Source organism: Geotrypetes seraphini, chromosome 3, assembly GCF_902459505.1.
Source record: "Geotrypetes seraphini chromosome 3, aGeoSer1.1, whole genome shotgun sequence".
NCBI lineage: Eukaryota > Metazoa > Chordata > Amphibia > Gymnophiona > Dermophiidae > Geotrypetes > Geotrypetes seraphini.
The window spans coordinates 322,735,888-322,758,892 of record NC_047086.1 but is presented as its reverse complement, the minus strand read 5'-3'; the positions used below and the strand labels follow the sequence as shown (position 1 = coordinate 322,758,892).

The following is a 23,005-nucleotide window of genomic DNA, read 5'->3' as shown; positions in this document are numbered from 1 at the left end:
ATGCTGCGCAGGAAGTCGCATGTATGCATGTAATACCTTTTATTTCTTTTGAGCTCTGAGAGAGTACGGTCTCTATTAGTGCTGCCAGTTGGCATGTATTTTGCCTTCACTTTATTGTCTCTGAGCATTCGGATCATTTTCTCATATTTTACCCTCTCGAACAGTGTTTAAAATCTGATTTATGAATTTTTAAAAAATCATATGCTTTGTTTTCCATACAGATCTACAGACAAAACTAATGTCCTCTGAAGCTGAAGTGAAGCAGAAATCTGAAGATCTGACTAGTCTCAAAGAAAAGCTGGCACAGACGAATGACGAAAACCTACAGTTGGCAGAGAGAATTAAATCGATTGAGTTTCTTCTGGATGCAAGCCAGGGTAATGAGGTGGAAAAGTCCAAAGAACTGCAGGTCAGCTATAAAACTGTTAGGATTGTGTTGCCATAAATAAGCACAAACCACAGAAGTAGCTTGTTTAGTTGTTCAAATCTTGATGTGCTTTTCTCTCTCTCTTTTTTTTAAATTTTTTTTTTTAAATGCCGAAATTAAACACGCACATTAACTTGGGAGAGTAATTGTATAAAGTGGGTGCTAACATTTATGGGATGGTTTTGCTGATTGTCCCTGTTTTTTGCCTGGAAATTCAATGGCAGGCCATCTCTGGGCTTCTGGGCTAAAGCATAGCCGGTTGACTGTGATATTCAACACTCAACTGGTAGTGGAACACCGTAGGACTTAACTTTTATGTGGCCCTATTTATTCAGTTACCTTGGCCAGTTAAGAGCTGACTATCAGCACTTAATCAGCCAAGTGCCAACTCCACTCCCAGATTGCCTCAATAATAGCCAATTTTTTTTTTTTTCATCTTTATTCCTTTTTATTTCTTTCAACAAGTGTACAATATTATTACAAGTAATTCACATAACTCACTTGTCATTCTTAAACAATATTATTATATATGTTTTAATTCCCTCCACCCACCTCCCATCCCCTCCCATATCAACAAAATATTCTATCCAAACATATACATACTTAGACATCCCTCTTTCATAATACAAGTAATCTTACATTATCTTATCCCTCCCTCCACCCTTTCTTCCTCAAACTCCATGTTCATTTTATTATATAAATTAATGCACAACAAATATTTCTCATCATATTACATATATTCCCTAATATTTCATAACAACATATTTCTAATAAATTTACCCCCTTTTCTTTTCTACTCATACCTATATATCATGTTTCTTATATCCATTAATCAGTTAAAATATACCACTGTTTAATTAGATTATCCTATCCCCCCACCCCGCCTCCCCCCCATTTTTACAAATTATCCCCTAAGGAAAAAGAATAAACCTTAATCATTATAATATTCAATTAATAGCCAATTTTGAGTTTGGTGCTGACTGGTTATATCCTTATGTATTCTCTTTCATTTCCATTCACAATTTGTCAACACGGACACCATGTCTTCTCTATCACGTATGCATTCTGACGCACAATTGTTCACTATTCACAAATTACCAACATGGACACCAAGGTTTTTTAGCATTTTTATTACATGGTCTTGCCTCTCCACCATCACATGCGCACACGGTTTTTTGTAGTTCACATATTATTGGACACCATTTATTCTCAGTATTTAGACATACGTACTTAGACTTACACATTTTTTTGCAATTCATACCCTAGGATCCCTGATGAAGGCGTGTTCAGCCGAAACACTGCCCATGTTAGGTCCTCTTTAGATATATGTGGATGAAATTTCTACTGTTTTTATTGCTGTCATCAAGAAAATTTTGAATAAATTACAACCAAGGTCCGAGAACATTGAGTTTCCATAGTCTCGTTTGTTTTGGAGTTGTTCTTCTTTCCCTGTGGAATCTTGGGTCTTCTTGTGACAGGTGATTTAAGTGAACCAGAGACTCTCTAGTCCGCTTAAATCGCTCTGGATATCGGGCCTGTAGACTTCAAAATGCAGTCTGTGTGGGCTATTTTTCAGTCCCACTTAAAACACTTTCTGGGGAATACCTGCCCATAAATATGGCGATGTGGAAGAATGCTGATACTTTTTCTGTTATTGTAGGAGAGCAATTTTCAAGCAGCTAATTTATACCTGTAAATCACAGTTTTCCAGTGTAAATGGCTTTGAAATTCATCCAAACTGACCAGATGACCATTGGATGTATTAAAAGTATAACATCCCCCACACTCCCTTACTGCTCACTAATCCTTTCTTGCCCCCACCTGCCCCAAAAAAATATGAATGAAAAAGAGTATGGGAAAACCTAGTAGAACATCTTAATCCAGTGGATGAGCTAGTGAACCACTCTAACCATTATATTTATGATGGAAAGTGTGAGCCCACTAGAACCCACCAAAACCCTACTTTACAGCCATGTAGGTGCCATCTGTAGCCATCAGGGCTATTGTGTTAGACAGGTGGGTTTGGGGCGTTTTGGAGGGCTCAAAATAAATTATAAGGGGTATATAGCGAGATGTACTTCTGGCACTCTTTATGTGACGTTCACAGCCAGTGGCATAGCAGTGGCACCCCTCATTGTTGCGCTGTGTGCCTCCCCTCTCTTCCCTATCACTTAAGCGCTCCCCCCCCCACTCTTCTCCCCACTTGAGCGCTCTCCTGTGACCAGGAAGTGACACAAGGGAGCCGAGGCTGGGGCGAGTAGCAAGTGGAAGACGCTGCTCACGTCGGCAAACATTTCAAGAGGTATGTGGGGGGAGCGGAGAGGAGGAGAGGCACTGGCACCCCCCAAGAAGACGACATCCAGGGAAGTCTGCTTGCTCCCTTTACTCTACCACTGTTAACAGCAGTGCCCTGTTAGGGTGTCCCGCTGCTCTGTTGGCATGTTTTTGTGGCCATTGCATCACAATGCTGGTCCCTCCCATGTCCAAATAGTCTGGATTTGGATGTTTTCAACTTAGACGTGTCTTTGGTCAAAAATGGGGTATAAAGTTAAGTTTCTATGGGGAGGGTCATTGGGGTGGGCAGACTAGATGGGCCGTGGCCCTTATCTGCCGTCTATTTCTATGTTTCTATGACCTAGACATCCAAGCAGATGATTTTCAGAAAAAAGATATATATATTTTTGATGTCTAGTGATTTGATTTTTGAAAATAGATGTTTCTGTGATTCTGACTTTGGACTTTTAGCAGGAACTGTCCAAATTGGACTTAGAGGTCCTTTTTGAAAATGGCCCTCCTCGTGTATACTTACCCATGAAAATGTCATTTGGGCGCCTAAGTAGTATTCTATAAATAGGTATTCAAATGGCATAGCATATATTTGTAAGAGGTATTTCCATGGATGAGCTTAGGCAGGGCTTGTGTGTTACATATAGGCACCCTCATTTATGCCAGGTCTATGGTAGGTGTAAAAACTAACTAAAGTTTTGAGGTCTTTGCCATATTTCAGATTAATGACTTCTCAATTGAAAAGAGCAAAATGGGCCTCAGCAAGAAATACGGATTTTTAAAAATGAAGCCCTTCAATTATGGAGCTTCCTCCCTTCTGGGTAAGAGCAAACAAGAAAAGGACCTGGGTGTACTGATAGATAGGACCCTGAAGCCGTAGTACGATGTGCGGCGGCAGCAAAGAAAGCAAGTAGAATGTTGGGCATGATAAAGAAGGGAATCACGAGTAGATCGGAGAGGGTTATAATGCCGCTTTATAGAGCAATGGTCAGACCCCACTTGGAATACTGCGTCCAACACTGGTCTCCCAACCTAAAGAAGGATATAAAACTGCTGGAGAGGGTGCAGAGGCGAGCAACAAAGCTAGTAATGGGTATGGAGAAACTGGAATACGAGGATCGACTTATGAGACTGGGATTGTTCTCCCTTGAGAAGAGGAGACTGCGAGGGGATATGATCGAGACCTTCAAAATACTGAAAGGAATCGACAAAATAGAACAGAAAAAACTGTTTACATTGTTCATTTTGACACGGACAAGAAGACACGGAATGAAGCTGAGGGGGAACAAGTTCAGGACGAATATCAGGAAGTTCTGCTTCACGCAGAGAGTGGTGGACACCTGGAATGCTTTCCCTGACGAGGTTATTGCGGAATCGACCGTCCTAGGATTTAAAAGCAAACTAGATGCACATCTCCTTATGAGGGGCATAGAAGGATATGGGTGACTACAAATTATCAAACACAACACAAGCCCCTCGAAAAACCAAACAATATAATCTCACTACACTTTCGACCTGGTGCACAGCACAGCACAACTACTCATGAAAGATCAGCAGAGTCCACAAAGAGAAGTACTAAACATTCCACAATTCCCACAAACCCACAATTCACACATCAGCAACGCTTCTTCTGTGAAAATTATTAAGAGGAGGAAAAAGCCTCAGATCCCCCCCTCCACCAAACCGAGAAACTCAGGTTGAAAACAGGTGGAGTTTTACAGGGTGTAATAAAGTCACTGGCATAAAAAACCTCCTCAATAATATTTCAATAGAGAAAAGCCTTGTGCAATGCAAGTGGAATATACTCTGCCTTGTATCAGGACCCCTATGATCTGAAAATGATTTGAAAAGCCAAATTCTATTGAGTAAACAGAAAGACACCGCACATCGACGGTGACCAGCGTTTCGCTAATTATAAGCTGCCTCAGGATGTGAAGTCACAGTCAATCTCTCAAATCAACTCCTCGATCAAACATGGTGGTTCCCTCCTCTTAATAATTTTCACAGAAGAAGCGTTGCTGATGTGCGAATTGTGGGTTTTTCTGCCTTGTTCTGGAACTCTATGCCTGTGGAATGTTTAGTACTTCTCTTTGTGGACTCTGCTGATCTTTCATGAGTAGTTGTGCTGTGCTGTAAACCAGGTCGAAAGTGTAGTGAGATTATTTGACTACAAATTATGCCAGGTGTACATCTGGGAGGGCCTCCGTGTGTGCGGATCGCCGAACTTGATGGACCGTAGGTCTGATCCAGAGATGGCACTTCTTATGTTCTTCTGTGATTAGAGAAGAGGAAAGATTTTTTGTTGGTTTTTTTGTATTTTCCTGTCCAGCCCTTCTTTTTGCGCTGCAAACGAAAACAATGAGCATAGTTAATGCAGAAATACTTTAATTTTGGTTTTCAAGGACAGTACTGCTAATGACTGTTATGCTGTGCACTTTGTTATAAATTAACACCCCATCAGCAGAGGGGGATTGAGTGACCTCGGCCCAGATTCTCAAAACTTTGATGCGGTCGCAATATTGGTTTCTGACAGTTTAGCCTGCATGCACTTTAGCAGCGGATTTGGCTTATCTCGGTCTTTATCAACCTTTCTAGCAGTCTCTGACACTGTCATGCAAATGGGCTCTTCAATAATGGAATGAGCACTCCGGTTGATTCTTAAAAAATCGCCGAGCCATTCTTCAAGAGCGGCATCGGCTTTCGGTGACAAAAATCAGCAACTGGTCTAGGGGTGCCAGTATAGTGACAGCACTATTAAAAGTGCATCTTGTGGTGTGTGTTTTGACTGTGGCTAATGGAAAAAATAAAAAATTACATGAAGAATCCTAAATTGTAGTCAATTTATTTTTTAGTGGGAGTAGTAAATGCATGCTTCTTGAGCATGTGTAATATAGCCCCTGTTGGCAGCGAGAGAGATGACCAGTCTCTCCCGCCCAACCGACACCCCCCCAGGCAGCGTGAGAGATGCTCAACGTCTCCCAACATCAACCAACATCCCCCAAACCCACCTCAGCAGCGAGAGAGTTGCCCACGCTCCCCCTCCTCTGTGCAACCCCCCGTGCCTCCAATGACCCTTGCCCTCTCCTCCTTATCTTATTTTCAGATGGCTGGCTGGAGGGATGCCTACTCCCTCCAGCCATCAGGCCCACCTCTTCAAAATGGTGGGCCTTCTCCTCCCGGGCCTGAGGCTTTGATTAGCCCAGGTTGTTTAAGGCCCCTTCTATGGGGTGGGGGGGCATATGTGTTTGGGCCAATCAAAGCCCTGGTTGCATACAGGGAGGGACCTAAGGCTCTGATTGGCCCAGATACATTAGGCCTCACCCATAGGAGGGGCCTTAAACAACCTGGGCTTCTGGGGAGGGACCTAAGGCTCTGACCCAGACACATAGGATGCACCTGGGAGGATAAGGCCTGCCATTTTGAAGAGGCGGGACCCCTGGCTGGAGGAAGTAGGCATCTATCTGGCCAGCCATTTGAAAATAAGGTAAGGGGGAGAGGGCGTAGGTCGTTGGAGACACCGGGGGTGGGGGTGGGTGGGAGGGTGCGTGGCAGTGGAAGAATGTGGGCAACTCTCCTGCTGACGAGGGGGGAGTCTTGGTTGGTGGCGGGTGACATTGGGCATCTCTCCCGCTGTAGGGGCTGGGTGTCAGTTGGGCTGTTGTGTTGGTTTTTTTTCTCGTTTATTCTGCACATGAGCCCATTACTATAACTATCGATGGGCACATGCTAATTTAAGGAGTCTTCGCTACTCTCTGACAACTTCATTTGCATGAGCGTTTTTTGGAGAATGACTTGCTTTTTTAAAATTGCTATGAGAGCAGCCCATTGTTTTTTTACACGGTGTTTTGAAAATCTAGCCCCTAGTTTTGCTCACTGGCTAAAGGCTGGAGGGCAAATAACATCGTAAATGATGTGAAATGACACCAGATAAAGATCTGAATGGTCCATGCAGTCTCCCTAGTAGTTTCACTTTCTTTGATATTACCGGGTCATAGACCGTAGAACTCTGCCCTGTACTGTCCTTAGGTTCCAGCTTCATAAACTAACCACTGAATGTTAACCTTCACCACAGTAACAACAGCTTCTCTCTTCTTCTCTGAAATCTTGAGTGCATTGCTTCTGAAATGGGCCCAAATTCTAATAGTCCTGAAGAATAAGAGACTCTCATTAAATCGTGTACTACAGCTCACTGTGCTGTGGCCAGGCAACAGAGCTAGCCTAACTAAATAGTTTGCTTGCTTAAAGCTGTCATATAATATGATGTTTCACAGATTACCTCAGAAAAATCACAACTTGTCATTTTGTCAGTGCAAATACTTATTTTGGGTTTTTTTTTTTTTTCTTCAATTTCAGGCAACGGTAGACGCAAAAGAAGCAGAAATTACACAGCTCCAAGCAAGGTGGGAAGGATGAAATTAATGGAACCGACAGTGCTCTCTGTTTGGGCTATCTGTTTATGGGTGGCATGTTTTAGAAAAAATAAGGGGCATTAAAGAACTGAATGCCTGTGTTTGTGTGCCCCCCTGCATTTGTAAATTTACAGAATTATTAGTATAAGGGTATACTTTCTCACAAAAGTGCTAGCAGGGTGCCTATGCACTATTATATAAGTGTGCACATAAGGTGGTATACAAATGGATGAGACCCCCCCCCACACACACACAAACACAGGAGTAGAGGTGGACCAAGAACTTTCCTGCACACGAATTTGGAGGGAGAAGTGTATAATAGAATCTGAGCACCAGATGCCATTATAGAATCAGATCTCATCATGTGGCATTAGAGCACAGTTATTATATTGTTGCCTTAATGTGCAACTAAGGCTTGTGGAGTTCATTCCCTGCACCAAAACATTCTTGTATAACAGCCATGATTTCTTTAAATAGAACCAAGGCTGTAGATGTGTATCAGAGAAAGGTGGGTTTTCCCCCCCCACACTTTATATGACAGATGTATTAAAACTTTTGCTGCAGTGCAGAAATTGCTTTATACTAATGAACAGAAGTAGTCCAGTGTTTTCAGATGGTGACAAATGATGGAGGCAGAATTGGAATAACTTTTGCACTGGAGATGGTGATGAAATCACTATCGCACCTTCTTCCTTTTCAGATTTGAAGAGAAGGATTCACAGGTCTCCTTACTAGAAAAAGAAGTGATGGGCCTGAAAGATACCACTGAGCAGCAAAGGATTAAAAACAATGTAAGCAATTATATTAAAAAAAAAACAACTAACAATATTTTGTTTCTTTAATTCCTTGTCTTCTAAAATTGTCCTTTATTACTAATGTACTACATCAGACTACCCAAGTCATATGGGCATCTCATCCATCTCTGCTTAGCTTAGAGCACAGCTTTGGGCAAATATCTCCCATCTGTGCAGAGGCCCGAGAGGTCTGGCTGCAGAAGAGCATTACCGTGTTTCCCCGAAAATAAGACCAACCCCGAAAATAAGCCCTAGTTTAGCGCTAGACTCACAGGCAGCAGCACTTTCCCCGCACCCTCTCCCCTGCCGACCCTTCCATCACTCCCTCCCCTTCCATCGCTCCCTCCCCACACCGACCGCGAGACCGACATACCATTACCTTCTTCCAAATGTCAGCGTCGCGGCAGCAATCTAAACGCGCTGCTTCATGCCTTCTGCCGGGGCATTCCTCTGCCGCATCACTAATGATGTCATTAGCAACGCAGCACAAGCAACGCCCTGGCTATAGAAGGCTCGAAGCAGCCTGTTTAGATTGCTACTGCGATGCTGCCATTTGGAAGAAGGTAATGGTATGTCGGTCTCACAGTTGGCGTGGGGAGGGAGAGCTGGAAGGGTCGGCAGGGATAGAAAGATGCTGTGGGTTTGTGATTGGACATTGTTTCGTCGTAAATAAGACCTAGTGCATTTTTTGGGCCCAAAATTAATATAAGACAGTGTCTTATTTTCAGGGAAACACGGTACATGGCGTTTGATCCGGAGGTTCTCAAGTCAGTTGACATAAGGCTTCACTAACACAAGGGTGTGTGGAATGTTGGCAGATGATGACTTTTTGCACAGTTGGCTTCCTCATAACCTTTGTATTCTCACTGCAGTGGCCCTGCCCATGGACAGCAAAGCTTTCCTCATGATCATGATTGCATGGCAGTGTCCTTTGCGTAGTCTCTGCAAACGTTTGCTCTGCAGTCACTGAACAAGACTCTCCCTTCTCTGCACAGCAACATCAGTTTCAATACAACTGTCCTATGGAGATATTATCAGCTTATCTCTTTATTCAATTGATTCAGCAAGGACTCCTCAAAAGGGGAACCTCCTTTCCAGCTGTAAGTAATGCTGTTACCAGATGCTAGGGTCCACCCTAGGGGTCAGCACTCAAGAAAAAGATCTAGGTGTCATCGAAGAGAGTGCACGGCAACCTTCCACCTAACGTGTGGTGATGACCAAAAAAGCAAACAGGATGCTAGAAATTAATAGAAAAGGGAAGGTAAATAAGACCAAGAATATTATACTCCCTCTCTATTGCTCCATGGTCCAATCTCACCTTGCGTATTGTGTTCAGTTCTGTTTGCTTTATCTCAAAAAAGATACACAGTGCTCACCCGCAAATTTGCGGTCTGCGGTTCACGGTCCTGGTCATTCATGGTATTTTCCGACCGCGAATGACCGGACAGGAGAGGCAGGAGAGGGCAGCTGGAGAGGCAGGAGAGGGCAGCCGGAGCACCGGCGAGTGAAGGAAATCACTCGCTGTATGCTCCGACCACCTCTTCCTGTACTATAGTCAGGCCTTACCAATGGGGAGCTGCGTGTCAAAGCAGCTCTTGATTGGTGAGGCCCAACTTTAGTACAGGAAGAAGCAGTTGGAGCATACAGCGAGTGATTTCCTTCACTTGCCGGCGCTTCGGCTGCTCTTTCCTGCCTCTCCAGCTGCCCTCTCCTGTCTCCCCTGCCTAAAAAACGTATTTGCAGGTTTTCGAAATTTGCAGGGGTTCCTGGAACGGAATCCCCGCAAATTTCAGGGGAATACTGTATCGGGAATAGAAAAGTGCTAATATTTTGTACGTTTACACATACAAGGGGTGCTTGAATGCAGGTGCCAATTTATAGAACTGGGTAAGCTTTGGTGCCTGTATGTAGAAACCATTAAATGTTGATGTTCTTTTGTAGAATATTGAGCTGATCTCAGTATTGCGAGCCTTGAGTGTTTGTACTCTAAACCCTACATTTCTCATCTAAGGCTTCATATTTGGAATTTTATACCATTGGGCATTGTATTTAGTGAAACACCTCTAGTGCTGTTTGTCATTTATAGATCTCTAGAGATTTGACCCTCACGCAGGTATAGGTATTGCCAAAACACGGCCGTGTCAGGTCTTTCTATGTGTGCCACTAGATCAGTGTCTCGCAAACTTTCCGGCCGGCAGCATACTAAGGGCTCATTTTACGAAGGTGCACCAGCGTTTTTAGCGCACGCTAGCCAAAAAACTACCGCTTGCTTAAAAGGAGGCGGTAGCAGCTAGCGCGCGAGGCATTTTAGCGTGTGCTATTCTGCACTTTAAGGCCCTAACGCACCTTTGTAAAAGGAGCCCTAAATCAAGTGCCCTGGCCGGAAGGCACCAGGAAATTCGTGGAGGCCCATCTGGCCGCTACCCGCTTTGGTGGAGGGATCGGAGAGGTGCGGGAAGAGGAGGAGAGACGCCAGCCAGGAGGAGAATCATCTGCGCCGGCTGACTTCCTACAGGATGTGTCTCTTGCCGCGTGGGCAACTCTCTTCCTCGCCAGTGTATCGCAGCATACCTGAAATCTCAGGAGGCACACTGGTGTGCTGTGACACACAGTTTGTGATACTCTGAACTAGATGCTGATGAAATAAACTGACTTTAGTTCCAGTTTTTCTTGTGTGTCATGCCATTACCTTACTTTATGCTATTAATAAAATGCTTGCTACCACTGTACATTTAGGGCATCACATGTTTGTTTCCCGCAGAACTATTCATATTTTCAACAAGTGGGGAAACCAAGCAGAGCGTGCTCATAGAATTCTTTCCAAAACCTCTGTGTGTTTGTGTGTAACTTTATTTTGTATGTATGCATTTTTGTAGATATACACCTCTCCCTCCGTATTCGCAGTTTAAGCATTAGCGCTTTCGATTATTCACGGTTTTTAATTTGCTGGCTCCTCCCACCAAATTACATCAGCTTGCATAGAGAAATTGCTGATTCCAAGCGTTTACAAGAAAATCGCTGATTCCCAGCACTTTCTTTATCCCAGGACAAGCAGGCAGCATATTCTTAACGCATGGGTGACGTCACCGACGGAGCCCCGGTACGGACCTTTTTAACTAGAAAGTTCTAGTTGGCCGCACTGCGCATGCGCGAGTGCCTTCCCGCCCGACGGAGGAGAGCGTGGTCCCCAGTTTCTTCATTTCCGCGGAGCGAAGAAGACGCATGTGTTTTCAACAGCCGATGAAAAACTAATTTTTGCCTTCCCGCTCGCGTATTTTTTCACTTTTTTTCCTTTTTTCTTATCGGATTCCCTTTATTTTTGTTTTCAAAAAAAAAAAATAAAAACTCGTCAAGTTTTCCTTATTTTTTCAGGCCGGCCCCGGCGGGGCCTGTTGCCACCATACAGGCCTCCGGGTTCGATTTTGCGGAGGCCGTGTTTCCATTCATGCCCCCTCAACCGGGTTTTAAGAAGTGCCAGCGGTGTGCACGCCCGATCTCCCTCACCGACCCACACAATTGGTGCCTCCAGTGCTTGGGTCCAGAGCATCGGGCTGACACCTGCACCCGCTGTGCTACGCTTAAAAAGCGTACTTTGAAAAATCGGCAGATCCAGCAAAATATTTTGTTTGGTACCGGATCTGCCATGGAACCGGCTGCGACGTCGACGGCACCACAAAAGTCGGCACCGACGACATCAACACCACCGGACCCTTCCTCGGGGTCGTTGGGCCCAGGTAAGCCGGCTAAGAAGCCTCCAACTTCCCTTGAGCGCCCTCCTGCCACGGTTGCGACACCGGCCCTCCTGGCACCGCACCGGCCCCGCAAACGCTCCGCTCTGATCTCGGTGAGTGCCTCATCATCGACCTCCTCATCGCCGGAGCGTAGAGCGGCACCTATGGTACCGAAGAAGAAAAAAGCGGTACCGGTGCCTCCCCTGGACGACCGCATCGCGGCCATACTCCAAACACAGTTACAGGAGCAGCTGCAACAACAGCTCCAACAACTGTTGCCGGTGTTGCTGGCACCGCACCTTCCGGTACGGGACCGGTCCGAGCCTCACACTGTCCCATCGGTGTCGACCCCCTCGGTACCGATTAATACTTCCATGCCGGTGCTCTTGGCAGAAACACCTACAGTACATACCCGTGATGCTGCCGACCCTGTCCGGTCCCAGGAACGACATCAGTCTTCCTCACCCGGTACCGCCTCGGTGCGCTCAGGCAAATCTCTTTCAAAGACCCGCCATGCCGAGCCCTCCACACCGATGTCCAAACGTACGCACCCCGACGTTAGGGACCCAGATTTGTGGGAAGACTCCCCTCACGGTACCGAGGAGGACGCTTCGTCAACCGACGAAGAACCCTCCATGACCGACACCGTCTCCAAACCAGAGCAGTCCTCTTTCTCCAAATTCCTTAGGGAGATGTCAGCAGCTCTTTCCATTCCCTTAGAGTCCGACTCTAAAAAGTCTCAGGCTTTCCTCGATGCCCTAGACTTTGAGCAACCTCCCAAAGAATTTCTGAAGTTGCCCGTCCACGACGTCTTACGGGAAACTTTCTATAAAAACTGGGAAGCTCCCCTCACGGTTCCTGGAGCCCCTCATAAATTGGATAGCCTGTACCGGGTTATTCCAATCCCAGGGTTTGATAAACCTCAATTGCCCCACGAGTCCCTCCTGGTGGAATCTACTTTGAAAAAATCTCAGGGTTCCAGTGTATATGCCTCCACCCCTCCTGGCAGAGAGGGAAAAACCATGGATAAATTTGGTAAGCGCCTTTTCCAAAATGCCATGTTAGCCACTACAGCCAACAACTACACCTTCCACTTCTCCTTCTACATGAAGCATCTGGTGCAATAGCTATCCTCCTTACAGAAATACCTTCCTGAACGTAAGGTCCCTCTTTTCCAGCAACATATTTCCAGCCTCCTCCAACTCAGGAAATTCATGGTTCGCTCCATCTACGACTCATTTGAGCTGACCTCTCGCGCATCTGCCATGGCGGTGGCCATGCGACGTTTGGCATGGCTGAGAGTCTCTGACCTGGACATTAACCATCAGGACCACCTGGCTAACGCACCTTGTCTGGGTGATGAACTCTTCGGAGAGTCCCTGGACTCAACAACCCAGAAACTCTCAGCACATGAGACCAGGTGGGACACTCTGATTAAACCTAAAAAGAAGACTCCACCTGCTCGCACCTACAGACAGCAGTCTTCATACCAGCGCAGGTTCTCGGCCAGACCTCTCAACCCGCCTCAACAGCAGCCTCGCCGACCTCGTCAACAGCATCAATCTCAGGCTCGCTCACAGTCTCACCAACCTGCCAAGCCTCTCCCTCCGTCAAAACCATCTCAGCCCTTTTGACTTTTTCCTCCAGGGCATAGCCAGTCTCCCATCATCATTGCCTCTTCCTCAGCCTATCGGAGGTCGCCTCCAAATCTTCCTCAGCCGTTGGGAGGTCATCACATCAGACCAATGGGTCCTCAACATCATTCGCCACGGCTACTCTCTCAACTTCCAGACTCTTCCACCAGACAATCCTCCCGTAGAGTCTGCTTCTCACTCCTCCCAAACCCCCCTCCTCCTGAGGGAGGTCCAATCCCTCCTTCTTCTCAATGCCATCGAAGAGGTGGCTCCGGACCAAAGGGGTCAGGGATTCTACTCCCGCTACTTCCTGGTTCCCAAGAAGACAGGAGACCTTCGTCCCATCCTCGATCTCAGGGACCTCAACAAGTGTCTGGTCAAGGAGAAGTTCAGAATGCTCTCCCTTGCCACGCTTTACCCTTTTCTCTCTCAACACGACTGGCTTTGTTCCCTGGACCTCAAAGAGGCCTACACTCACATCCCAATCAATCCGACTTCACGTCGCTACCTACAGTTTCAGATACAGCAATGTCACTATCAGTACAAAGTGCTACCTTTTGGCCTCGCTTCATCGCCCAGGGTGTTCACCAAGTTCCTTATTGTGGTGGCGGCCTTCCTCAGGTCTCACAACCTCCAGGTGTTCCCCTACTTGGACGATTGGTTGGTTAAAGCACCTACGTCTCTACTTGTGCTACAAGCCACTCATCACACCATCTCTTTCCTCCATCTCCTGGGGTTCGAGATCAACTACCCCAAGTCGCATCTGCTTCCCACACAGCGACTTCAGTTCATTGGAGCAGTTCTCGACACCACACTAATGAGGGCGTTTCTCCCCTCCGACCGTCAACGGACCCTGCTCCACCTCTGTCGTCAGGTGCTCCTTCATCACTCCATTCCTGTCCGACAGATGATGGTCCTCCTGGGCCACATGGCCTCGACGGTCCATGTGCTTCCTCTGGCGCGACTCCACCTCAGGACACCTCAGTGGACTCTTGCCAACCAATGGTCACAGACCACGGATCTTCTTTCTCATCCCATCTCTGTGACATCGTCTCTTCAGCAATCTCTTCAATGATGGTTGAACTCCTCAAATCTTTCCAGGGGTCTACTCTTTCATCTACCCCCTCACTCCATGATCATAACCATGGATGCCTCCCCCTATGCGTGGGGAGCTCACCTGGGAGATCTACGCACCCAGGGACTCTGGAACCCTCAGGAGTGTCAACATCACATCAATTTCCTGGAACTCAGAGCCATGTTCTATGCTCTCAAGGCCTTCCAGCACCTTCTCTGCCCTCAGGTCCTTCTCCTGTGCACAGACAATCAAGTCGCCATGTACTACATAAACAAGCAAGGCGGCACCGTATCTCGCCTCCTTTGTCAGGAGGCTCTCAGCATCTGGACCTGGGCCACGGCCCGCAATCTCTTCCTCAAGGCTGTCTATATCCAGGGCGAACAGAACTCCCTGGCCGACAATCTCAGCCGCATCCTTCAACCTCACGAGTGGACTCTGGACCCTTCAACACTCCACTCCATCTTTGCTCGCTGGGGCACTCCGCAGGTGGACCTCTTTGCAGCGCCTCACAACCATCAGCTACCCCAGTTCTGTTCCAGACTCTTCTCTCCTCATCGTCTGACCCCAGATGCATTCCTGCTCGACTGGACGGATCGGTTCCTCTATGCCTTTCCTCCACTACCTCTGATGTTGCGGACGTTATCCAAACTCCGCAGGGACAGGGCCACCATGATTCTCATCGCTCCTTGGTGGCCTCGCCAACACTGGTTCTCCCTCCTGCTTCAGCTCAGCTCCAGGGAGCCCATTCCTCTTCCTGTGTTTCCTACTCTACTTACGCAGCACTGTCAGTCTCTACTGCATCCCAATCTTGTCTTCGCTCCACCTGACAGCTTGGTTTCTCTCGGGCTGACCTCTCCAGAGAATCTGTCTCAGCCTGTCCGTCGCATTTTGGATGCCTCCAGGAAACCGGCCACCCTCCAATGTTACCGTCAGAAGTGGACCAGGTTCTCCTCTTGGTGTCTACTGCATCATCACGATCCCACCTCATTAGCGGTGGAAACTGTACTGGACTATTTGCTCTCTCTGTCCGACGCTGGCTTCAAGTCTACCTCAATCAGAGTCCACCTCAGTGCCATCACTGCGTTTCATGAGCCTATCCTCGGAAAACCTCTCACGGCTCATCCACTGGTTTCCCGGTTCATGAGAGGCCTCTTCAATGTCAAACCACCTCTGAAGCCTCCTCCTGTCGTCTGGGACCTGAATGTGGTTTTATCAGCCCTCATGAAATCCCCCTTTTGAGCCTCTTGCCACAACTTCGCTCAAACTTCTAACATGGAAGGTGCTTTTCCTCATTGCCATCACCTCTGCCAGGAGGGTTAGTGAGATGCATGCACTGGTCGCCGATCCACCGTTCACTGTTTTTCACCATGACAAGGTGGTTCTGCGTACCCATCCTAAATTCCTTCCCAAGGTGGTCTCGGGTTTTCACCTCAACCAGTCCATTGTGTTGCCTGTCTTTTTCCCTAAACCCCATTCTCATCCTGGGGAACAGGCGTTGCACACGCTGGATTGTAAGCGTGCCCTTGCATACTATTTTGACCGTACCAGGGCTCACCGCTCGTCCCCTCAGCTCTTTCTGACCTTCGATCCTAACCGTCTAGGTCGTCCTGTCTCTAAACGGACGCTTTCCAACTGGCTTGCTGCCTGTATTGCGTTCTGTTACGCTCGGGCCGGTCTCTCACTGGAAGGTGCTGTCACGGCCCACAGGGTCAGAGCTATGGCTGCTTCTGTGGCTTTCCTCCGTTCCACGCCCATCGAGGAAATCTGCAAGGCTGCCACTTGGTCCTCAGTTCACACGTTCACTACTCACTACTGTCTGGATGCCTTCTCCAGACGGGATGGACACTTCGGCCAATCTGTGTTACAAAATTGATTTTCCTAATGGCCAACCATCCCTCCTCCCTCTCTGTTAGCTTGGAGGTCACCCATGCGTTAAGAATATGCTGCCTGCTTGTCCTGGGATAAAGCACAGTTACTTACCGTAACAGGTGTTATCCAGGGACAGCAGGCAGATATTCTTACGTCCCACCCTCCTCCCCGGGTTGGCTTCTTAGCTGGCTTATCTTAACTGGGGACCACGCTCTCCTCCGTCGGGCGGGAAGGCACTCGCGCATGCGCGGTGCGGCCAACTAGAACTTTCTTAAAAAGGTCCGTACTGGGGCTCCGTCGGTGACGTCACCCATGCGTTAAGAATATCTGCCTGCTGTCCCTGGATAACACCTGTTACGGTAAGTAACTGTGCTTTACCGTGTTTTACCTCTCCTTCAGGAACAGGCCAGATCTTCCGCCATGCTATTCGCGGTTTCACCATATTCACGATGGCTTTTGATAGAAAACAGCGAATAACATCTGAAAAAGTTATTCATGGTTTTTCTATATTTGCAGTTTTGTTAATCCCCTATCAAGGTGAATATGGAGGGAGAAGTGTACGTGTGTTTTTTGTCTTTTTATATGTGTGTGCTTGCATGTGTTTTATATCCGTGTTGTCTTTGTGTGTGTTTGTGATTGGGGTAGAAAATGAGAAGGGAGAGCAATTTAAAAGGTACAGTTCCTTAGTTACTATGTTATAGAGTTTGAATGATGCAGCTATTGGAACTGTTTCTCCCATAGAAATGTGTTGGGGCGATTTAGCAGTCCTTTTATGAAATAGCCAGGAAATCGTTTACCTCCCAATTTGGATATCCCATTTACTTCTTACAGATGCCCTATCCAAAATCTGCTTTTTAATGTGTAGTCAAGAGAGGGAATAGAAAACAACCCGCATACTCACACACACCTCATGACAGCCACCTTATTTATTGTCTCAACTATCCCTACGCATTTCACTAAAAGACAATCCCTTGTTTTCAACAGGATCTTCGTGAGAAAAATTGGCAAGCTATGGAGGCATTGCGTTTAGCTGAGAAATCGTGTGAGGAGAAATTGAATTCCTTCATGAAAATTAAGGTATGCTGTTTTACCTCTTGGTATTGCGTGAAGATTTGTGTTTGAAACTCATGACTGCAAAATCTATTGAGTCAGTATTTAACCACCATCCGGGGCATTTAAATTTCCATTTATCTTCAGTGTTGTTAAATGAGAAGCAAAGATAGCAGAGTATACCTATTCAGTGGTGAATTTTACAGTATGGATGGCAATTCTGTCCCAGGTTGCCAAAATTCAGGCACCAAATTTCCACAGGTTGCAAGCCTATTCTATGCATGGAAGTGTTCTTATAGATACTGGCGTAAACTGACTATAAAGTGCACACATTTACACAAGGTCTATAGCTGGTATAAATAGTTGCTTCTAAATGTGGCATGTAACTTACAGTATTCTGTAGCAGCCTGTATAAATGTTAACCAAAGTCTAGGGTTTGCCTAAGCCCCTCCCCTGTCAATGCCCCCTCGCATAATAACATAGGGCTGAATTCAGTAAATAGTGCTCAAAATTCAGCACTGAAAAAAATTGACACTGAATGGCGTTCTATTCTTGGTATCCTGAGATTGGCACCCTTTATAGAATACGGACAAAAAGTGGGGTTGGACGACAGTCTTTCCAAATGAGGAGAATCAGCAAAAGCATAGATTTGTTATCTAAATCCACAAAGATGTAGACCCGACACGGCACCGTGTTTCGGCATATGGTACGCCTGCCTCAGGGGTCAAAACCGCTCTGAGCAGAGATGTCATAAATAATATCACCAGCAAACATGAAAAAATACCTTGTAGATCTTTTCCGGCGCTGCAGTTTTTAAAAAATCTTTGGGCAAGTCACTCGATCCTCTATTGCTCCAGGTACATTAGATAGATTGTGAGCCCACAGGTGCAGATGGGGGGAAAAATGTTTGAGTACCTGATTGTAAACCACTTAGATAACTTTGATAGGCGGTATATAAATATCTAAAATAAATAAAAATAAAAAAAGCCGAAACACGGTGCCATGTTGGGTCTACATCTTTGTGGATGCATATAATAAATCAATGCTTTTACTGATTCTCCTGGGTTCTCCTCATTTGGGAAGACTGTTGCCCAGCCCTAGTTCTTTGACCATTGATTTCTTTGTGGGCCTTCTCTTCTGTTGGACATCTTTGATTTCGACCCTTTATAGAATAGCAAGTAGTGTGCTCAACTGTGGGTGTGAGGGGTTACACCAACCGAAACCAAGTGTAAATCCTGGTACGTAAGTTAGATGCAGATCCACACTATCCTATAATACTGTGCACATTTTAAAGAAATGCTCGCAGTCCTCTCTTGCCCCTCCCATAGTCATATTACCTTTGCAGATTCGCATGGAAACTCTGGGCGCTGTTAGATAAATTTGTGCATAGGTGTGTTTTCTTGCGGATCTGCCACTTCTGCCCCATTTTTGCATCCATTAGAATGTTTTTCCTTAATAGAAATCCAACCCCCCCACATATAAGAATGGGGGGGGGTTGGATTTCTATTAATAATATATATGAATGATAAGATATTATATTCATGTGGTATATTTTTTGTTGTATATGGAAGTGGGAGGGGGTGGGGGGTTATATCTTTTTGTTGTATGATATGGTAGATTTTCAAGTGATATTGTATTCTAATTGTTTGAAAAAAAAAAAAAAAAGAATGTTTTTCCTTGCCAAAAATGTGGCGTGGAAATAGCACCTAATGTTCAGTACCATACATAGAATTCCCCTGAGAGTGACGTAGTAGATGATGGCAGACAGAGACTTGCGTGGTCCATTTATTTATTTATTTATTCAATTTTTTAGCCCATCCTCCCTAAAGAGCCCAGAACGGGTTACAATGAATATATTGGTGCATTAAAATTATAAGTAAGATAGGTACTTAGAAATTCCCTTACTGTCCCGAAGGCTCACAATCTAACTAAAGTACCAGGAAAAATGACAATTAGAAGAGTAATAAAGAAAGAAAATAGAGATAGAGGAGAAAAATAAGAAAATAAACATACTAATAAGATTACAATGATCTAAAGGAATTTGAAAGGTTAAAAAGAGGGGAGATAAGAATAGATGCAGAGGGAGAACCGTTGAAGCAATAGAATTCTGGGGAAATTTAAATGAAATTTGAATGATAAAATAAAACAAAATAAGTGGTAAAACAATAAGTGAGATTAAAAAATATATCATAAACTAAAAAGAAGTGAAAATAAAATCAAAACAGTCAAAACTGAAGTCCAGCTTGAACGGGCCCCCGAGCCAACCGTTGGTCCGATGGCCGGACTGCAGCCCTCCTCCGTCGGCTCTCCCCTGCTGGAATGGGGGAGGAGCGAAGACAGTGTCAGGTGCCCTGCTGGAACGGGCCCCCGAGTAGAGAGCTGCACGGGAACGGGGATGACGGGAATCCCACGGGATTCTAGTCTGCCCAACATATACACATATAGTCTTGAGATGTCCTTGCCGATTTCAGGACACAGACCATAGAGGTCTGCCTAGCATTTACATGCTTTACCAATTGAGTGCATAAATACAAAGTAGTGATTAAATCCACTACTGCCATTTACGTCATCAATGTACATTTACCTGCGTGAATGATAGTATTCTGTAAATTTAAGCATGCAAATAGTGCTTAAATTTAGGCGACTGGTATAGAATGAAGGGAACAGTGGCCATAATTAGCAGCTGTCTGGATAGCTATGCAGTTTAAGTTAGGATGGCCTGTTTTCTGACCTGACTATCCATATTGCCGATTATCCGTAGAGTTAAACAGAACATCCACTTTCTGCTCAGGTGCTATGCAGATTGTGTTGATCAGTCTGAAAGTTCAGAGATAAGGCTTGGAAAGGCCACTTATCCATTTAAGTGCTTTTGAATACCAGACCATAAATTCACTATCCCTGATATTCAGCTGGTGGTGATCAGCATTTTTTTTTAAACGCTGATCATCGCTAGCTAAATTATTCCCTGGTATTCAGTGCCAGCCCATGTCCAGGCACTGGCACTGAATATCAGGGCATAATTCCGGGTGGCCTGGACGCCTGGAGCTTATGAGGGTCCAATTGATATTCAGCTGGGGCCACTGAAGAGTTATGCAGGTCTTGGCTGAATATCAGGCTGGGGCCCACTTAAGTATTTTTTGTTTTCTTTAAAATAAAATCAAAAAAACCCTTGTACACCCTCTATCCAGTGCCCCTCCCCCCAACAATGCCTCCTCCCTCCTTCCTCTCCCTGTGCAAATGATCACCCACCTTCCCACCCTTTGCCAATGTGTAGATAGGCCTCCACTGGGCCTACCTACATACCTGGTAGTCAAGCAAGGTCTTCGGAGGCAGGAGAATAGCTCCCTCATGGTACTAGCTGCTGTAAGAGGTCACAACAGCCATTTTGAAAGGCCACTGTGAGGGGCAGGAGCGAGGGGGCTGTGCTCATGCTCCCAAAGACCCCCTGCTTGACCACCAGGTATGTAGGTAGGCCAGGGGTGGGTCTACCTACACATTGAGAGGGAATGGGCATGAGAAAAGGGAGAAGGTAGGAGGCATCGCTGGGGGAGGAGGAGGGGGTGTGGTTTAAAAATTAAAAAAAAAAAACCACGGGTTCCTCCCAGAGCTCATGGAAAACATCCCAGATTGGTTGTATCTGGAATGGCGACTCATGTTTCCTTTACATTTATTTCATCTTTTCAGTATAAAAATGCCTAGAAAATATAAAGAGAATAGAATATTGATTGACACATGGAAAACATTAGGTTTTGTTAGCAATTTATCACCTAACCCAGGGGTGTCCAATGTCGGTCCTCGAGGGCCGCAATCCAGTCGGGTTTTCAGGATTTCCCCAATGAATATGCATTGAAAGCAGTGCATGCATATTCATTGGGGAAATCCTGAAAACCCGACTGGATTGCGGCCCTCGAGGACCGACATTGGACACCCCTGACCTAACCCAATACATAAATCATTAAATCAATCTATTTGGCTAAACTCCAAGATCAAAATTGGTGGTTTTAAAATCGTCTGGAAGCAATGGATTATTGCAGGCATACGAACTTTAAATGATGTATGTTATTTCCAATGGTAAACTGCTTGATTTTTCACAGTTGCAACATAAATATGGTCTAAACAAATCACAAAGTTTTAAATGGTTGCAGCTAAAGCAGGAAGGGTTCCCTGAATGGAAAATTCTCAATAGTCAGTATAGTCTGGAATTCTTGTGCTTTCAGGCGGATTTTTTAGGATACCTAGCCGCAAAGTGGTATAAATTGATATCTGGCTATATGAATAAAAAACCAAAGACTGGTCTTAGAGACATTTGGAGCCTTGAGATTAAGCATCAAATTTCTGCATCTCAATGGCCACGAATTTGGTCTTGGAGAATGAGATGTACAGTGTCTGCATCTATGAGACAAACTTGGTTCTTTTTGTTACATAGAGCTTTTTGGACCCCAGTTAGGTTACAAAAGTTAGATAGCTCTAAGTCTAATAGATGTTGGCACTGTAATCTGGAAGCAGGGACTCTTGATCATTTAATATTTTTCTGCCCCTGCATCATGGCCTTTTGGAATTCAATTTGGTCTCAAATTAATTGTTTATTAGAAAACCATGTAGCTCTTTTGTATGACACAGTTTTATTTGGAACATCTATGAGAATAAAAAGTCAAATTTCATCAGATAATAACAAACTTTTATTAATAATGACAGGAGTTTCCATTCAGCATATCACCAGCAATTGGAAAGATTACACCAGACTTAATTATATCTTTTGGTGGAACTCACTGTGCCATATATATAAAATGGAAAGAATAATTGCCATACAAAAAGGGAACTTTATTAATTTTAAAAAGATTTGGGGGCCATTGACAACATTTTGTAATGATTAGACACCGTTTTTGCACAAAAAGTATGTTATAAGAATGGAAAAGGGGGGATGTATAGTTATATTATTGGTTTTTCAGTATCTTTGAATATAATATATGTATAATATACTTGAATTATATTATTGGTGGAAGGGGAAAGTGGGGGAGGGACTTAAATCTATGTATTTATGATGATAATAGAAAAGATTTTCAAGTGATCTATATGAATCAATTGTTATATTATTGTACACTTGTTGTGAGATGTAAAAATGAATAAAGATTTGGAAAAAAAAAAAAAATAAATCACGGGTCTGGCACTATTCAGCCAGGGCCCACATAAGATAAGCGGCTGAATTTAAGACAGCTTTTGAGCTGTCCTAAATTCACCTGCATATCTTATGTGGGCCCTGGCTAAATATTGCAGGCGCCTGCATAAGTGCCAGCAACTCCCCAGCAGCGCAACCAGTGGCCACTTTGGGGCCAGTCAGAACTGATATTCTATAGCACTGCCGGTGCCTCTCTTCTCTGCCCCTGCCCCCTACTGCCCTCTGCCCCCTACTACCCCTCCCCATCCTGCTGAATATTGGCAGTTGATTGCCGATTGGCGATTTAAGTGGGCCAGAGCCTCTCTGGCTTGCTTAAATCGCTCTGAATATCAGGCCATGTATTGTATAATAGCATAATCATTCTGAATATCAGGACATGGTATTGTATAATAGCATAATTTTGAATTGTTTTCTTTATTCAGGAAGAAGCAGCTCAGCAGTTGAATGCAATGGAAACACAAACCAAGGAAACATTACAGTCTCTCTTTCCAGAAGTCACTGTGGTATCACAGGAGGTATTGTAAAAATCACGTATTACAGCTCTTTTTCACAAA

The 23,005-nt window shown here is 45.2% G+C and overlaps 1 protein-coding gene across 6 annotated transcripts in view; it reads left to right on the top strand.

Moving 5' to 3' along the window:
• Positions 1 to 23,005, top strand: part of RRBP1 (ribosome binding protein 1) — a 205,083-nt gene that overhangs the window by 127,608 nt on the left and 54,470 nt on the right. For all 6 annotated transcript variants that reach the window (XM_033935933.1, XM_033935932.1, XM_033935929.1 and 3 more), the window contains exons 9-13: positions 222 to 409; positions 7,067 to 7,113; positions 7,823 to 7,913; positions 17,210 to 17,302; positions 22,874 to 22,966. In XM_033935933.1, coding sequence (XP_033791824.1) covers positions 222 to 409; positions 7,067 to 7,113; positions 7,823 to 7,913; positions 17,210 to 17,302; positions 22,874 to 22,966 — 512 coding nt within the window. The remainder of the gene's footprint in view (positions 1 to 221; positions 410 to 7,066; positions 7,114 to 7,822; positions 7,914 to 17,209; positions 17,303 to 22,873; positions 22,967 to 23,005) is intronic.